This window comes from Eulemur rufifrons, chromosome 27 (assembly GCF_041146395.1).
Source record: "Eulemur rufifrons isolate Redbay chromosome 27, OSU_ERuf_1, whole genome shotgun sequence".
NCBI lineage: Eukaryota > Metazoa > Chordata > Mammalia > Primates > Lemuridae > Eulemur > Eulemur rufifrons.
This window is the reverse complement of record NC_091009.1, coordinates 13,092,481-13,111,942: the sequence shown is the minus strand read 5'-3', so window position 1 is coordinate 13,111,942 and position 19,462 is coordinate 13,092,481. Positions and strand designations below refer to the sequence as shown.

General features: G+C 34.6%; 1 protein-coding gene across 1 annotated transcript in view; it reads left to right on the top strand.

Moving 5' to 3' along the window:
• HMCN1 (hemicentin 1) overlaps positions 1-19,462 on the top strand; it is a 414,078-nt gene that overhangs the window by 148,520 nt on the left and 246,096 nt on the right. Inside the window, exons 5-9 of the mRNA XM_069459659.1 lie at positions 3,689-3,860; positions 5,718-5,824; positions 16,083-16,203; positions 17,425-17,688; positions 18,911-19,055. Of these exons, the coding sequence (XP_069315760.1) occupies positions 3,689-3,860; positions 5,718-5,824; positions 16,083-16,203; positions 17,425-17,688; positions 18,911-19,055 (809 nt within the window). The remainder of the gene's footprint in view (positions 1-3,688; positions 3,861-5,717; positions 5,825-16,082; positions 16,204-17,424; positions 17,689-18,910; positions 19,056-19,462) is intronic.

The following is a 19,462-nucleotide window of genomic DNA, read 5'->3' as shown; positions in this document are numbered from 1 at the left end:
TTAAACTCTTAACGTGCTATAAACAGTTCCCTAATGGTTTGAAAAATTTATTGTGTTGATAAAAATGCACAATCCAAAGACTCTCACATTATTCTAGTTTTATTCCTTCTGTCATCATAATAGAGGATCGTTTCTAATCTCATGAGAACATTTTTCATAGTTAGACAATTAGAGATTTTTTTTTCTTATATCTGGCAACCTAAGAGGCCAGAAACCTCACTTATGGTATATTCCTTAGCTTTCAGTTATCTACTTTTATTCACATATTGGTAGTATCTGTATTTTCTAATAAAATGAGTTGCATCTGTTTTCAATTTGATTTTTCTTATAAGTGGATAAAAAAGTGATTTGAGACTCTTGACAGAAGTCTGCACTACGTCTTTCCCAACATGTAATATTATGGTACATGGTAATCCCTTTGTGAAAGCCTCATAAATGTTGATGAATTGGAAATGGTATTAAGAGTAAACCATAGTCCACTTATATTTTGTACCATTTGAACACACTTGCCTTATGAAAATGCAACTAAATTAGGATGGCTTCCATTTTCTTATGAATGCTTAAGACAGTGATTTTTATGTGTAGCTAATAGATAACAGGATAGGTTTCCAATAGTATACATATCTCTCTACATTGGATTTGAAGGAAAGACATATTTGAGGAGCCACCCAGAGATATGCTGTAAACTTAAAGAAGGATATATATAAAATTGATTTTACTTCCATTTTTACTAAATGCTGTTGCATTTCATTATTAAACTCGAGAGGCCAATTCTTAGTGGTACATGTTTTCTAATCCTTTCTTCTCCTTTTCAATTGAGATTCATTTTTGATCATATTATACGTTTCCTTAAAACAAACGTATTGTCCATTTGTCTGATTTCTCTCTGTCCTTTGCTCTCTTCAGTCTCTGTGTTAGACATGATCCTCAAAGTTATTTATTATCAGTTAAATTTATGAAATGATTTCTCAGATACTACAACAGTCTTTTCATTTTCTTGAGTTAGACCCTCAAAGCCATGCTTTATGTTGACATAAAAATACCAACACTCTGATTATTAAAATATGTGTCCTGTATGTAGTCAAATATGAGTTACAATCTGTCTCTGTAGCCATATGGGCAGATTCGATGACCAGAACAATCTATACTTTTCTGTTCAAGCACAGTAGATCGCTAAAGACCCATTTTTCAAATGGGTTCAAATAATGGCATCTGCTTCTTTAAACAATTGTGTTGATGTATACTTTATTTCATACACAAAGTTCCAAGTGCTTTATAAGGTTTAATTCTGAGGACATATATCACTTGATTTATGTGGTAATTAGCTGAAATAGATTTTGTTTTTCTGCTCAATTCATCTATGGTAACACTACAAATTTTTCTTTGTAAAATATCACTTTCAGTATGTCACTCCTCTACTTTCAGTAATTTTCATTGGGATCTTTAGGATGAAATCCAAATGTCATAGCCTAACTTTATGAACACTCATTGTCTTGTCCTGTCACAAGTTTCCAACCTAATCTGCTTCTTTTTTATCTGAACACTTCATTGCAGCCAGATGGAGTCACTCATGTTCTCAACATATTTGAAGTACTTCTGTCTGTGTGTTTGCTCAGATGCTCTCTTCTACCTGGTGTGAATTTGCCTCTTTTTTAAAAAAATTATAGAGGCCAGGTGCGGTGGCTCACGCCTATAATCCTAGCACTCTGGGAGGCCGAGGCGGGTGGATCGTTTGAGCTCAGGAGTTCGAGACCAGCCTAAACAAGTGCAAGACCCCGTCTCTACTAAAAATAGAAAGAAATTATATGGACAACTAAAAATATATACAGAAAATATTAGCCAGGCATGGTGGTGCATGCCTGTAGTCCCAGCTACTTGGGAAGCTGAAGGCAGTAGGATTGCCTGAGCCCAGGAGTTTGAGGTTGCTGTGAGCTAGGCTGATGCCATGGCACTCTAGCCTGGGCAACAGAGTGAGACCCTGTATCAAAAAAAAAAAATTATAGAAATCTTTTCTGTCTTTCATAGTCGAATTGTTTCACTTTGCCTGTGAAGCCATTCCTAAAACACTCAACTAGGGAAAGAGAAGGAAATTTAGTTGGGGAGGCAGAAAACTAATATTGTTTGAATATCTACTATGTGAAATACTGTGATGGCATTTTATATATATTATTTCAGCAAATATTCGTTGTTTTAGGAATTCCCATAATGTTCTTTTATTTAAAAAGAACATTATTATGATCATCATTATGACCAACTTCATTGACATTAGTACATATTCCATCTTTATCATGTGTGGAACTTACCACTTAGTTTTAGATGTACAAAGAAACAAGAGATGTGGGTTTTGACTCTCAAGCAAAGGCAGGAAGATTTATGAAAAATAAATAATATATAATAAATGCCAAAATTCAGTAAATACTGGCTCAGAGAGAAACAGTTTCCAAATATTGACTAAAATATGCTCAATACTTTGTACCTGGAAAAGTACCTTGAACTATAAACGTTTATTTTATGATGAATATAATTTCCTCACATTGTTAATTATATAATAATATGTCTTAGCTGCTTGCCTTATCCTTGAGAGTAAAAAAAAGGAAAAGGGTACTTTTTACAGGAAATAAAGATATTGCACAGTAGTTGTTGATTGATTACTTGATTTGTGAATACCTCTACTGAAACTTAAAAATGTTTTCATTTATTTTTAATAGCTTGACTGTAGCTTAATATCCAGCTCTGTTCAGTGTCTTATGCCCAATTGCAAAATTTTTCATGATGATATACAGTCTCAAAGGGTACATGAACCAGAGAAAGATGAAGTGGGTTAAAGACAATCATGATTTAGAATTAATTGTAGTAAGGTCAGCTAAGCAGTAGCTGTCCAGATATGTACCATTTGTCTAATGGGGAATTGTCTTAGCTGTTACAGAACACTTCTGTTAATTAGAAGTTTTCCTTGTTCACGGTGATGCATTAACATTCTTTTATAACCTCCTTTCTTAATATTTTCTTTGAGATTATTTTTCAACAGTACACTACTTTAATTGGTTCCAACTTAAATTATTTTCATATTGTCTTTAAATACGATAGTTACTTTTCCCATTATTTTTGTGTGTATTCATTTTGTCATAAAAATGACTGTTTTGCTGACATTGTAATTATTTTTCAATAATTAATATACTATATTATAATATACCATTATAATTATAATATAGTTAATATGCCCAATTTGTTGAAGATGTATTTGATAATTTTCTAAGTGGGTACCTTTTAAAAATTGCCTCTGGGAAGAAATAAAACCTGAAAAGAAGGAATGGAAGAAAAGGGGATCTCACGATATTGGCACTACTATGTTTTTTGTAGGTTCTTTTCATTTCTCTTGAGACATAGAAAACTGTAATATCTCTGCATGTTTCACTTCATTGGCTTTGGGACACTGTAGTCTCATTTTGAATGTATTATTCCAAGACAGAAAAGTTGAAATTTGAATGCAAATTAAACCAATATTTCATTCTGAATTTGCAATAACCTGGGGTAGGAAAAGTCCTGTCTTCAGTAATTACTGAAATAAACCTCACAACCGTCCAGGAATCACCTAAGTCGTGTGATTACCTAAGGCACCTCAAGCAGCAATGGTGAGAAACTATAAATGCTTTCTGATATCACCCACATTTCTCTTTTTCTCTTCTAGGTGTTAAAATGGGTAGAAGAAGCAGTGCAGGCCTCCAAAGTTCACCTCTTATCCACAGATCATTTGGAACATGCTGTCAATACTTGGAAAATTCCTTTTGACCCCAGCCTAAAAGAGGTCACTGTGTCTCTGAGTGGTCCTTCCCCAATGATTGAAATTCGTAATCCTTTAGGTGAGAACCAATAAAATACAAAAGCCATGTAGGCAAAAGACTTTTTGCACGTTTATTTATGTCAAGTTTATGCTAACTTTATGAATAAATTCAATACATTCAGAAGTGGCCTGGGAAGATGTTTAAGAAAAGATAGCAATTTAAAAATCTGAAACATTGTTGAATTGAGATTGCAATAGCTAAAACTCCTAATATTTAAACAGATTAGATTCAGTATATTAATTGTAGCTAAATTATCCAAAGGCAAAGATTTAAATTAAACCTGAAATTATATTTTCTTTATCTGTGAGGAGATATTTTATAGTAATTTGTTCTGTAAAATTAAGTATTTTATGCTATTTTTAAATGAGTCACACCAAAAAACTCCTTCTAAAACAACTGTCTAAATTTTTCATTGTATCATTTTCTTGATAAGGTTTAATTTCACAGAAGACAGTGTTTAAAATCAAATATTTATTCTTAGTAGAGGAATCTTTTAATTTACTTTGCTTCCTCACTTAATTACATTTCATAACCATAAGATTCCATTGCTGATTGATAATTATAATAATAATTGCACTGAAAAACAATCTAGTAAAGACAAAACTCTTTAATCTTTTCTTAATATTTTTATTTAGAAATATTTTTTACTTATGGAGATTTACGAAATAGTTGGATTTCCACTATGACTTTAGTTGCATTTTTTTCCTCTATTTGTGAATATTTATACATGGAGAGGAGGAGTAACAAGCTTTCTTACTTAAGTCTTAGAAGAAAATAACAAATTCCTAAAAGAAATAGCATATGAAACTTTCCTCAGAGGCCATATCCACACTAGCAAACACGTTGGAATTTACAAAACAAGTGAAACCTCTTTTGGAAAACTTCTACAAGTTTGGCCTTGGAAGTGGATTTTTCCGTTGAGGTAGCATTCCACTGTAATAACATCCATGTTATCCAGGAAAGACTTATGTTTTCCACTACCTGAATCCTTAAAAGTACCTGTACTCATTGCATTATGTTTCCAGTACTTTAAAAAGTTATTGGGCATTCATGATTGTAACTTTTGATTTTACATAGGATGCTTATAACTGATTTGTTTATGCAACTACAGAAGTAGTCCATAGGAAAGACAAGAGTGAAGTGAATAACTAGACTGTGGCTTAATTCCAATTTACTTCTCTTCCTCTCTAAGTTGCAATGTCTAGATACTTTAGATACATCTCAGGTCGGTAGAGGATGGTATCGTGCTACTTCATCACACTGCCTCCTTTAATTATTCCTGTGACAGATAAAAGCCTTCTTCTGTGCTTCATGGAAAACTGGTTAGGTTTTACATTTTGTGGAAGGATATGCCCAGGGCTTTCATGTTAGTAATACCTTGAGCGATCTCCAAAAAGGCATTTATTATGGATTGCTGTGCTTGCCATTATTCAATCTAAATGTCTCTAGTGACTGCATGTAACTTCTTGGTAGTCATAGTAATTGTTATCTAGGCTGGCTTCCTGAAATACGATGACAGTCTGCCAATTGTTATTCTCATTTTACATCCAAATCAGCATAACAAATGGGAATCTGTTACTTCAGTTTCCAATGCCTAGAAATCCTAAATTTAAGTATATTTTAGATATGCATAATATTTTGAGTTGGGGCACAAATGTCCACTAGGTAATAGACACTGAAAATGGGATGCCCTTCATTTTAGCCCCAGAATAGAGAATAAAGGCTCTTTGGGTTAATTTGCAGCATGCTTTAGTAAAAAATGTGTCTGTGTTACTTGAAATCTGATCATGCTCTTAGTTTTACATAGTGTTAAATTAGTTAGTATACATAGCTAAGAGAAGAATTATGCTTGTTACCTTTATGTCTGTCTTTCAGGGAAGCTGATAAAAAAGGGATTTGGCCTGAATGAGCTATTAAATATCCACAACTCTGCCAAAGTGGTGAATGTAAAAGAGCCAGAGGCTGGGATGTGGACAGTGAAGGTACTGTTATTTCACAAAGTCTGTTTATTATTTTGTTTCGATGTTGGCATGTTTTATGAAATATATACAATAGTTTATTGATATATACGTTAACAAACGTGGAGAGCACTTTTAATAAAAAACAGTATGCATTAGTGCATTTGTAGGAGGTGTCTCGCGATCACATGAATTTGGAAGTGTTAAGTTTTGATACCATGAGCATCATCGATGCCACATGATAAACTTAAAATTCTAGGATAGTTTTCCTATCATCAAATCTGTAAATCGATTTTATTATCCTCTTCTGTTTCCAATATAACCAGAGATGGAGCCAATAGAAAATAATGGTGTGGGCCATGGGTTCTGGTGTGGACTCCCTGGGTTTGAATCTCAATGCCACCTCTTAACAGCTGTACTACCTTGGGAACCGAACTTCTCTGTGCCTGGCATTCCTCCTCTGTAATGTGCAATGCCGCTAACAATCTTTTATTTCATAGAATTGGGCTGAGAATTAAGATGATACACATGAAATACTTAGCATGGTTTCTGCTACAAAGCAAGTATTCAAGTACCGATGGCTGTTGTTACTGGGTGGATCTATAGTCACTGTTTTCTTTAACACCAAATGGTGTCTGTATCCAAGACTTATCTTAAATGGTTTATATTTACTCTAAGAAAGCATCGTATTTTGGCAGGATGGAGGAAAAAATATACACTTGAAATTTAGGATACTGTATATTAGAGATCTAGTTCTCCTGCAAATTGTGCATGTAGCAGATGCTCTGAGTGACTTGCCAATATTTCTCAGACTTTTAGTGTGCTCTGGCCTACTTCCAAATCCAGTATCTGCATTTCTCTGTCTGAGAGTTTTTTTCTAGAACAGGAGAAGGCTATTCCGCTAAGGAATTAATATCCCTTAGGAGCAGCTTTTAGCCCCTGAAGAAACAAGCTCCAGACGTCCACTGTGGGAGCAGGCTTAAAACCATACCCTTTATTGGCCTAGTCCCTTTCCTGTATCATTTCCCTTTGTCCTGTTAGCTGCCGTTGCATCTCTCAAATAAACAGCTTGCTCTAGAGTTTTCTTGGGAGAACTCAGATGAAGATGCCCCATGCATTATTTACTCTTTCATTGTCTCAGCTTTCTTACATAAAATGAGATTAATGGGATCATAATCTGAATTATGAGCTGTTGTGAATGACTGTGGAGGTGACATACTATAGAAATCTGGAAAATTTGAGGAGCCATTTTTCATGTCAGCTGTATTTTTTTTTTTTTTTAGAATATCTACAATAACTTTCCCAGTTTAAAGAATGAACATTTACATTGTAATTCCATTCAAATCCTAGGATATCAGTTCTTTATTCTCAGAGCTCGAAGCCCTGTAGGGAAAATAGAAACTGTAGCATGGATTTTTTTCAAGGTGGATAATACAAGGACATGGGTGAAAAGGCAATGTGAAAGAAAATATAGTAATTTCTTAATGAATGGACCAGAAATGGTTTTACCTGCCTGTTTTATTCACCCAGTTCCTTGCATATAGTAGCTGCTCAGTATTTACTGAGTGCATTAGATTGGCAATGATGAAGTGTTTTGCTGCCATAATATTTATATTTTAAATAAATGTGACCAAATTGATGTTACAGTTATTTTTACTGACCTTCCCAATATATTACTAGTGTTGAGTCTGACTTTCTGTGACCACAGCAGGAAGGAACATATTAAATGTTGAGTCTCTTCATCTCCTAAATACTTTAATTTAAGCATGGCCTAAGCCAGCAGTGTCCTGAGCTAGCAAGTCCACTGAGGTGATTTTTTTTTCTGAATAGTGACATTAAGTAATCCATTATCAACTGTGAAATATGGGCAAATGATGCCATTCTTCCATGTTATTGGCAATTTATTGTGAAGTGTTTGAACCTATTTTCAGGTGATTTGAATTGTTACCAGTGGTATTTCCTCTAGTAAGCCTCTTGCCTAGAGGAGGGGTATTGCTTGACTGTTGTTTTACCTTGTGCCAAACACATCTATTCATTAAGTCACCCATTCAATAAACATTTGCTGAGTTTCTGCTCTTGGCCATGTTCTGTGCTACTTACTTAATGGACACTAAGGACATTTTAATTAATAATTAGAACAGAGAAGTGCCAAAGATTAGTTTGTGAGAAAGGAGAGCAAAGATAGGGTGATGAGGTGATGAGAACTCTGTTTAGACAAGTCTCTAAGCTCAGTCTCCTATAATTAAGGGAATAATAAAAAGACACAGTATCTATTATCCTATTATCTTAAATTTATATCTAGTCCTCACCAAAAGAGCCTCTCCAGTTCTGATTTACACCATTTTTAGTGTAGGATTGGTGGTAACAACAACTAAACAAAAGATAAGCGTTACAATGCAACTTAAAAATAATAAACTTCTTTTGCTCCTATGTGAAATACCAAAAGAATGTATCATGTTGGTGCAAAGGAAATTGCACTGAATCTGCTGACATAAATATTGCTGTTGACTTTGGATCTCCCTTTTGGATGGCTCATGAATGATAAACGTTTCACATTTGCGCTTTCTCAAGAAATGTCTAAGATTAGATAGTATGTCCCTGGTGCTAGCTCCCCTGCCCTCTGCTGTCTGGAAAAGGTCTGCTTTATCAGTGGAATTAAGAATGGCTTTTTGGATTTTTCACATAACAGTTTTTTTCCGAAGTGTGCAGAACAGTCTGTCTATTACTTGTCCTTACCATGGTATTCAAGGACCACCCAGTTGAGCCTTAGCCAATCTTTCTAGTTATCTTCCGTCACTTGCCTTTACACTCTAGTCAAATACAATTTTGTACACCCTCCTTCCCGCAACCACGTTCTCTTACCACATTCTTTCAAGCTGTTCTTTCTCTCTAGAATGTCCTTCCTTTAAGTCTGACTTATAACTGTCCCCCAAGGTTCAGTTCAAATGGCAGACTTTCATCAAGCCTTGTCAGATTTTTTTTCCCTCTAAAATGCTGTGTTTTCCCTCTGACTTTCTACTAGATTTTTCTGCATCTCCCCTTTGGATTAATTTCTCCCTTATATCATTTTTATTTTTGTACAGATTTTCTCTCTGTATTTAACTATAGACCAGATTTTGTCACTTGTATATGCCACAGTGCATGAGAAAGAGCTATAGAAATATTTATGAATATAAAATTAATATATTTATTCTAGTATAGATATCTAGGGAAGCAGGCAGAAGAATTGGTTTAGTTAGCCTATAGTGGATATACTGGCACAGAATACTAATGAGTTCATGATTTAAAATGCTAAGAGAGTGGCAGTTTTTTTTCTCTTGTGGTTTCCCTTGTAAGTACTTTACTGTGACATATTAGGGCGCTTTCACTAAACAGAGACAACGAGTCAACTCATTTGCATAATTCATATAAATGATTCAAATGTTTTAGTTTGCCTCTGATCCAGGTAAAGCATGTTGAAAAGAATGAACTGAAAAGAACATAAGGTTTTATTAAAAACAGAAGAGAAGATTGTTTTATGCTTCTAAATTTCCATTTGTGTAGAAGCTAAAAACACTGGATCTTATTTTTGAGAAGCAATATGAATTTTCCATTTAAGCAGCTATATCTATGTATAGAGTATTTGAATATAACCACAGAAACTCTTGGGCCAAATTTTGTCCTCTGCTTCTTAAGGGAAACTCCCTATAAAGTCATTAAATAATTGTTAGCACCCAATGGGTTTAGGTGATACAAAATGTTTCCATTAGTCTAGGATTATCAATGTGATCATATAATTTAACACATCCCCTGGGGTATGTTTCCATTAAGCAAATTTAGATAAACTGTCTTTGGATAATTTCCCAAGTAGAGAAGGGAATGTACCCAACCACATGATTATCCTGAGATTCTGAGACTAGTAGAAATATTTTGGTCTTGGATAGTTATGTTAGTTGCCAGAGCCTACTAATGAATTTTCTACAAGTAAGGATATTTGAGAAATCATACTCAAGTGGCATAAGCTTGTTTAGGAATCATAATTAAACCAACCTCAAGTTTACAAAAGACCACACAAGAAGATTATTATACTGGCCTCCTGTTATTCTCACCTGGTGACTCTTTTGAAAGAGCCTGTAGACTATACCAGGTGTGTTATTTAAATAGATTAGGTGTGGCATTAATTTAATGTTTTGGGTCAATGAAATGTTACATGGTGGATTTTTCCTGGAAAATTTTCCAGTTTACTGGCCTGCCAATATCAAACTATCAACCAAATGAAATGCTTCCTTTATAAAAAAGATATTTGTGCAGTTAGGTCACAGATATGCTTGGGTGTATATAAATGTATATATGTATATGTGTGTGAACATATATGTAAATAGAATTTATTTTATGCTTTGGATACATTTCTGTTCTTATCATCACATTTCTCCAAATGCGCAATGCCCAATACATTGATATCTAAATCTAGCTGGCATTATTATGTCTTTATATCTGGTACAATGCCTAGCTCACAGTAGGTTCTTAACATTTGATTGAGACCATCATATTCTTTAATTTGTAAAGAATGGTATACCGTTTAAGAGGAAATACTTTGAAAAGAGCTGGGTATCTATTTGAATTCAAGATTCATGATTTAATACCTATTTAACCTTGGAGAAATTACTTAACCTCCCTAAATTTGAGGAAAATGGGGGAAAATAATGGCTACTTAACATTGTCATGATTAAATGGAATGTTAGTAAAGTTGCTTAGTTTCTGGCACATGGATAGGTTAATTAAATTAGTTATTCTTTTAACTATATGTAAATTGTACATTGTATTTATACTTTCTTTTAATGCAGATACATGAGATTTTTTTGTTATCTTTTTTACATTGGACATATTTGCTATTTTATAAAACAACTCTTGTGAGAGAGAAATAAAAACCAACTCTATCAATCAAATTTTAATTCAATTTATAATGGGTCAGGTTTCACATTTAATACCTCGAGGAATTCTCACTGGCTTACTATAAGAAGGTTAATTCCTCACTAATACTCCATGTTCCATGGGGTTTGACAGGATGTTCTGCTTTTCTCAGTCCCTGAGGCAGCCAAGCTAATGGAGTCTCCACCATAATTTAGAACATGCAGCCTCCTGTCACTTTAGTGGGAGAACAACCTGAAGAATGTGCATTGAATAAATAAAAAGAAGGGATTTGTGTTACTTCTTTCTCATCCCGGAAGTGCCACACTTCCCTCCCTTTATAACTCATTGACCAGAACTATTATCATGGCCTAATGATATGCGGGGGCTGGCTCGTAATGGCTCATGGAGAGAGAATTATACGATTCTCTTCCTAACTCTGTGTTCAGTGACATCACATTGCAAGCTACAAATCAGCCATAATGGGAATATTTACACCAAGGAAATTGAAAAATGCCAAAAATTAGTTCTTTCATTTTTGAGGGGAGTTTATCAACAACACCCCACTGACCTGACCCCTCCTAACTGAAAGGATACTTAGAAATGTAGGATGGCAAACAAATAGTTGGAGAATGTTTTTGTTTTCTATGCCATAGGGTCCAAATACACCCAGAGATATGTTATCCTAAAATAGTATGCATAGACTGAGGTACTATAGGAAGAGCATTGAACTTGGAATAATTGACATTTAACTTGCTTTCTAAACCAAGGTAAGTAATCAGTTTTTTGAGCTTCTTTTACTTTAGGGTGCTATAAAATTATCTTTGGATGTAATAGGATTATTTTAGCTAACATGTTAACATACTTAGCATAGTACATGTAGAAAAATTCAATGAATTCTTGATGGATCTGACATTAGCTGGTCTTAGGAGAATCTAAGGAAAAGCATCAACACCAGGCAGCTGGATAGCTGTGATATCATTTATTAAATCCATCCTTACTAAATGCCTGTTGAGTAACTTTCTGCAGGTGATGAATATGACATAGTTACTGCCCTGAAGGGACTTTCAATATAGGCAGGTATGTAATCGGCCTTCACTTTTAAACTAAGAAGTAGATCCATCTGCAACAGAGCTGACCAGAAAGATCTGAGCTGAGATCTCAAAGGAGCAACTATTAATAATTTTCCACCGGAGCTCTCCATGGTGCTTGTTCTGTGGTATTTCAGCCCGGTCCGCTTCTTCACTCCTGGTAGTCTTACTCCAATTCAGAAACTTAGACTCTGGGCCACTCCGCTCCTCCTATTTTTTTTTTTTTTTTTTACAACCTTGTAGGTCAAGGCTACTTATTTGCAATCTGAGGATGCCAGTATAAATCCAGTGTAACTGCATCTTTGCCAAACACTCACTGCCTCACCTCTGTCACACTGCAGCAGCCAGTGTCTTCCTGACTCAGATCCTTTCACAACTTGGTGAAGATGATACTCCTTACTCAGAGTGGTAATGCAGCTCCTGATGAACTTTTAAAAATTGTATAATTAAATTGACTATTTGAAACACAACTTTCAGAATTTCTAGCACATATAAACCCTGTCCAGTGTCTAGTGTCTAGAAATTTTCCGGTTATGTGCTCTGAGCCAGTATGCTGCTCCCAGATTTCCCTCTTAACTGCAGAAGCCATGAGGTTTGTTAGCTCTATGCAAGAGTGATACTTTAAGATATTCTGTGGTGGAGAGATGCTTTTGGGAGTCACATTCTGATTTTAATGTAAGTCACATGTTGAATCTACGTGATATAAAAGACCAAGTAGAAAAATATTAGGACGATAATTTTGGGCTCATTAATTTCATTACATGTATAGAAAATGATGTTAAGATAACTAAAATCATTTGGAAGGGAAAGGAAGGGTAAGAAATGTGGCTGGGCTGCCTCCCTGCTTGACTCAGTTGCAGAACTAGCTGAATTGTTTTTGCCCCTCCAAGACTTTCCCATCATTCGGTTCTCCTCCAACTCTAACAGGTTCACAACTTTTGAGAATTCAAAGCCTTCTCCCAACATTTCTGCAGTTTCCTGAATGCTTACTTTGTTATGGCTTTCTTGCCTCCTGGTTATTTCTGTGTTGATTCTAACCTTTGGACTTTGATGCAGGGCAAAACTCAGACCCTTCAAAACTGCACAGGAAATCCATCAACAACAAGCATTTTGTGAGTTTAGTAGATTTACCTATAGATATGGGGGTTGTGTCTTGAAGCAGCTTGTGTCCCCCCACTTTTTACCTCCCCATTACATTTCTCTGCTTCTTTCCGCTGTATAGTCTAAGGGGTTCCATATTACTCTCTTATTGTACATAGCAGTTCAACGTATTTCAACTTTTACCCTCAAATCAACATAGTTGAATTTATTGAAATCATCATGAGAAATTCATGGGGTAGTTGTAGAGTTTGGTTTCTGGACCCTTACTGAGTTCCCAGCCCAGCTCTGCCACCTGCTTCATTTGTTACTCTGAGCAAATTACTTAACCTCTCTGAACTGTGAAATGAAGATGATAATAGTACTCTCTCATAGGGACTGCCATGAGGATTAAAAGTGATAATTTGTGTAAAAGATTAAGCCTAATACATAGTGTGCATTTTGTAGGTGTTGATATTTCTTTCTCCTCTTTCTTCCATTTACTTGTTGGTTTTACCATTATTATACATAGAATCTTTTTGTTCCTCATAGTCTAATATTTTAAAAAGAGAGCTCAAATAAGGAACAGACTAAAGCAATAGTTTACTTTAATAGATATCAAACTATTGGCACTCTCTCATGAAGAAATTTAATGAGATGTTTAGTGTTCCTAAAATACTGTTCAAGTATTGTAATCTTTAAGAGAATGACTAAAGATTAATAAATGCATGAATTAATATCAGAGGTAATTTTAAACTAAATTAGCTTAAATTTTTTCTTTTTATTACATATTTAAACTATAATTTTGGTTTATTTGGGATGTTCTTTGTTCACATTACCTTGGTTAACTCAAAGGTGAATAAAAACAGACTCACTTGGAAATACCTTTTAATTGCAAACTCTTTTATGCAGATATCCCTACTGTTTACAGTATAATATAGAAACATGAAACTAAGATATTTTGTTATTTAACTTATTACACTTCATATTTAGCATTGCTCAGAGAATAGTAAGACTACATTCTTACTTCCACATATTTTGCTAATGAATGTGGTATTTTAAGGGTCAAAGTTAATTTATTTCATAATAATTTTATATAATTTATAAGGGGCTCCCTATTCATCAAATCGGCTTTATTTTTAAAATATTATTTAGCAATAGAATATAACATATATTTAAACACTTGCATAATTTCTAACAGTTTCACTCAAATGTTATTAAATAAGCACTACTTTTTTTTTTTTTTTTTAAAGAACCTTTGTCAGTTGATTTATGCGCAGAACTTGGCAAGATGATTAGTACTTGGTAGCAGTCATTTGGCAAATTATGTGTCATATTTGCCCTTGCAACCTCAGCAGCTTTTTTATCACAAGGGACTTTCTGAGCAGCAAGGCCACTAACAGTAATACATAGTGTCAGTGAATAAATCTAAATCAACTCATCATAATATTGAGCATTTTGATTGACTTACATGAAATTAGTAGGGATAGTATCTTCGGTAAAGCTCTGCATTATCTAAAGAAGTTGATATGAGACTCAGCAAGGTTTTATATAACTCTATAGGAAATCCCTGATTTAAAATTGGGTCATGATCTATAGTTTCCTTTTTAATCTATCACATGGAATTTATTTTTTATTTTTTATTTTTTTTCTTTTAATTTCCCCCTGTCAATGTCAAGATATCACATGGAATTTATAACACATTTTCCTTTAGAAATAATGGAATATGTGGTAGTACTGAGATCCCTAAACTTGCATATACAATCTTGTGTAACCCTTATGCAAATAAGAATCACAGTAACTATTAATAGCAGCATCACTTATGCTAAGAATATAGCAATACTGTTTCTGGGATCACATGTTTTTTCCTTTTCCCTCCCGTTCATTTTCCTTACCTTTTGAGTTCTTGCAGATTCTGCTCAATGAGGAAGAAAGTTGGTAGTAACAGGGATGTAGCTTTTCATTATTCCTTTCCACATTGCCAAATAACAAGGAACCACAGGGAATACTGTGTTTGAAGAGCTCTGGAGGTGGCCCATTTTTAACCATGGTGTAACTTTATGTGGCTGTTCACTAGATTTTTATGTGTGTGTGTGTGTGTGTGTGTGTGTGTGTGTGTATATATTTCTAGGGCATTCTGTCATTGCTATGATACCTCAATATGTGCCTTCTCGGTGTTGAGAGTAGCTGAGATTCATCCTAGTGTATATAATTTTTTTTCTCTCCCGTCTCTTACTTCTACTTAAATGTTAGTATTATTGCAGTAATCTTATTTTGAGACAGACTCTTGGTGATCAAGGTAATAAAATAATATTGAACTCTTGTTCCTAAGTCTTTGGTGGTTTTGAAATGCATATTCCTGTTCTCCGATGATCAGAGATTCTGATTCAGTAAATCTGGGCTGGAGCTCAAGAGTCTGCTTTTTTAACAAACACTGAGTTATCTTTGTTTTTTTTTTTATTTCTTTTTAAGTTTTTTTTTTTATTTCAGAGTATTACAGGGGTACAAATGTTTAGGTTACATGTATTGCTTTTGTCCCACCCAAGTCAGAGCTTCAAGAGTGTCCATCCCTCAGATGGTGCACACCACACCCATTAGGTGTGAATTTACCCATCCCTTCCTCCTACCTCCCACCTTTCTGACACCCTATGAATGTTACCTCTCATGTGTGTACATTAGAGAACACTGAGTTACCTTTGCTAGAACGCTGCTGAGCTGAGGATGCCAGTTGGCTGAAACCTGGAAAGTGGTCAACTCGTTTGTTTATCCTGGCTGTAATGTCCTAGAGGCAAAGAAAAAGGAAATATTTTCCAAAATTGAACCTGGATGTTATTGATGGTAGAAGATTTAGTCTTCATTCATTCCTTTCATTGATACTTGCTGAACATTTACCATGTCACAACAGTGAACAAAACAAAGATCCATGCCCTTGTGGAACTTTTACAGATTTACTTACAGGTCATTCACTAGTGACAAAACACTTATGTATTTTACCATTAGGCATGAAATATAGTACTGAATTGTATATTAGTCCTCATGGGACATATACTACAAAACTTACATTTAAAATGTGGAATCATGGTTAAGGTTAGAACATCCAGATCAGAGCCTCAATTATTGGATATCAGTTCTAATTAAGCATTCTGCAGTTTACCATACTGGTTATGATTTAGCGTGACCAGCATCCTGGATAGCTGCTGACTGGGTTTGTCATTAAACATTTTCAGACCTCTAGCAATGGAAGGCACTCTGTGCGCATCACTGGCCTCAGTACTATCGATTTCCGAGCTGGCTTTTCCCGAAACCCCACCCTGGACTTCAGAAAAACAGTCAGCAGACCAGTGCAAGGTTTGTATGTGCATATTACTTACATTGGCATAATAGATATCCAAGTACAGAATATTTCTCTGACTATTATTTCATAATTTTGTAGTGTTCAATAAAATTGAGAATCATAGCATCTTTACTTTAAATGTGATTGCTTTCTTGGCCTAGTCACTGTTTCTCAAAGTGTAGTCCCAAGACCAGTAATATCAAAGTCACTCAAGGTGCTTATTCAAAATTAAGATTCCTGGCTAGGTGTGGAGACTCACTCCTGTAATCCCAGCACTTTGAGGGGCTGAGGCAGGAGGGGATGCTTGAGGCCAAGAGTTCAAGACCAACTCAGGCAACATAGTGAGACCTTGTCTCTACAAAAACATTAGCTGGTTATGGCTGGAGTCCCATAGTCCTAGCTACTCAGGTGGCTGAGAAGGGAGGATCCCTTGAGCCCAGGAGTTTGAGGCTGAAGTGAGCTATAGATTGTACACTATACTCCAGCCTGGCGACAGAGCGAGACCCTGCCTAGAAAAAAAAATTAGATTATTGGGCCCCACTCCATACCTCCTGAATTAGAACCACAGAAGCTAGAGCCCAGGAATGTGTACTTTAGTGAACACCTCAATTGATTCTTACACTTAACTAAATTTTGAGAACTACCCTAGATATTGAGACTTTTTTCTTACTAAAATTGATAAATTGCCTTGTCAAGGTGAAATTTGTGTATATAGCTGAAAAGTTAAACACACCATGTATCCTTGTATATTCCAAGATAAAATTGTTGTTGATTTTTAAACTTGTTCTTTCTCTCATTTTATTCATTCATTAAGATTTACAGTTTTATAGCTAAAAAGAAAGCTTAATCACACTGTAACTCTTAAAAACTTTTTGTCTGGTTATTGTTCATTTATTTTTATTGCTGCAGTTTCTAGAGTGATACAAAATAGTGAATCTTTAAAATTATTCATGTCATAAAACATCATATAACAAAATATTCACAATTCTAAGTTTTTACATATAAACACAGTTGAAATACTATAAAAATAATTACCTAGGATTTCCTAAGTTTCTCTGGTCATGCACAAACTATCTTTTATGTAGAAACAATTCTACAACTGGTCCACAATTTGTAGGACAGTCTATAGTACTCATCCTTATGGGACTCATATGTTGTTATAATGAAATACTTATGTGATATATAACCTCAACTGCATGTTACTTGTAAATGATAACAAAATCTTTCTCTCATAGGAATACCTACCTATGTGCTGCTGAATACTTCTGGAATTTCCATTCCAGCTAGAGTAGATCGTCTTGAACTTCTGAGTATCTCAGGAAGTTCTCTTAAGACCATTCCTGTTAAGTATTACCCAGATCGAAAACCTTATGGCATATGGAATATTTCTGACTTTATACCACCAAATGAAGCTTTCTTTCTCAAAGTAACAGGCTATGATAAAGATGATTACCTCTTCCAGAGAGTATCAAGTGTTTCCTTTTCTAGTATTGTCCCAGGTGAGACATCATTTTATTCACCACTGGAATATTGATAGTTTAAGGGGGTGATGTGGTTCCATAGGGACATAAGGGACTATAAAATCAAAAATAATATCATCACATTGTTACTGTGTCACCAAATTAATGGGCATTTGCACTTACGTAACAGTTTTTCTTAACCATTTCTTAGCACATCCAAAGTTTCATGTGAAGTCTCACTGATGGTAGATTGGAGAATTTTGATTACTTTAATCAATGTAAGAACTGGAACTGGGAAATTCTGGTACCCTTTCTCCTCTTAAAAAAGCCTGACACATATGTTTGATTAAATTATCTGAAGCAGATAAATGTGTATATATAGTTGTCCATATATAGTTTACTCCATGGACAGTTTATTTTAAACTGGTGATCACTGTATTTATTTGGTTAGTTATTAATAGTTAATAGGTAAACTAGTTACTTATATATTTGAAGTTATGTAGAGATGAGATCACAGATCAGAGATTATTTGGAGGCATCAGGTGGCATTTCAATTAGTCTATATTTGAACTATTTCTCAAGGCTGATGACTGAACTCTGACACAAACTTTAGAATTGTAGCTTAAACCATGACAAAGATATAGAAGGATTGATTTTGGGTTGAAGGACAATAATTTATCATTTATATATAAAGGAGTGATTTGGGAAATTTAGGAATAACTTCATAGGTATGGTTTAATAGTTGTAGAATGGTGAGAATAGAGCCAACCTCAATATTTCCTCATATCAAATATTCAAAATTAACAGTTGGCTTAGCCCCTAAATTGAATGCCAAAATTCTAGTGGATTCCTAAAAACCATTTTTTACATTCCTTTTGGAAAAACTACCCTATGTATTTGATTCTAAGATATGTGCATTCTTATATTTTTGAAATAAAAATATGTTCTACAACTAGTGATATATTGTATTAATAACTTATTTGGGTAGCTTTTTTCTTACCTTGGGTAGTACAAAAAATATGGTATCTTAAAATCAACAAAGTCTTAGTAACAAAGTCTTCAATCAATACCATAGTAAGTTATCTATGGAAATACCCAGAAATGAATCAGCTTTGAACAAATAAATAGTTAACTTTTAGTGATTTGGATTAATTGGAACACAGTGGGTTTACTGGGATAATTTAGGTATGAAGCTTTTGAATGGATTAACAAGAAATACCCAACATCATTGTGACCTTCTTGCCTGTGTTTTTTTTCCTAGATGCTCCCAAAGTTACAATGCCCAAGAAAACCCCAGGATACTACCTGCAGCCAGGCCGAATTCTCTGCTCTGTTGAGAGTCTTTTGCCCTTTACCTTGAGCTTTGTCAGAGATGGAGTTACACTTGGAGTAGATCAGTATTTTAAGTATGTAAATGTTTCTATCAGTAATAATTTTAGTTGTAAACATGTAAATACAAATAGATACCTATTTTAATGCACTTTTTCACTGGAAATTCTCACTTATTTACTTATAGCCCGAAATATAGCAGTGAACAAAATAGATACAGATCTGTGCCCTTGTGGAGCTTATATTGTAATGGAAGGAGAAAGAAAGCAGATGAGAAATATAATAAATGCTAGAATACTTTCAAATATTGGCTCAGGTTTTATAGAATCTGAATTTGGTATCATTTGAGAGTCTCTTGTTAAGACAAAGGGTACAGAATTCGGAATACAACATTAGTTACCAAACCTTGGAAGGGAACCTTACAAATAACAGGGCATGAAGCTTTAGCTTTGTTGGCTTCAGGGCAAACATGTCTCTGAGTCTG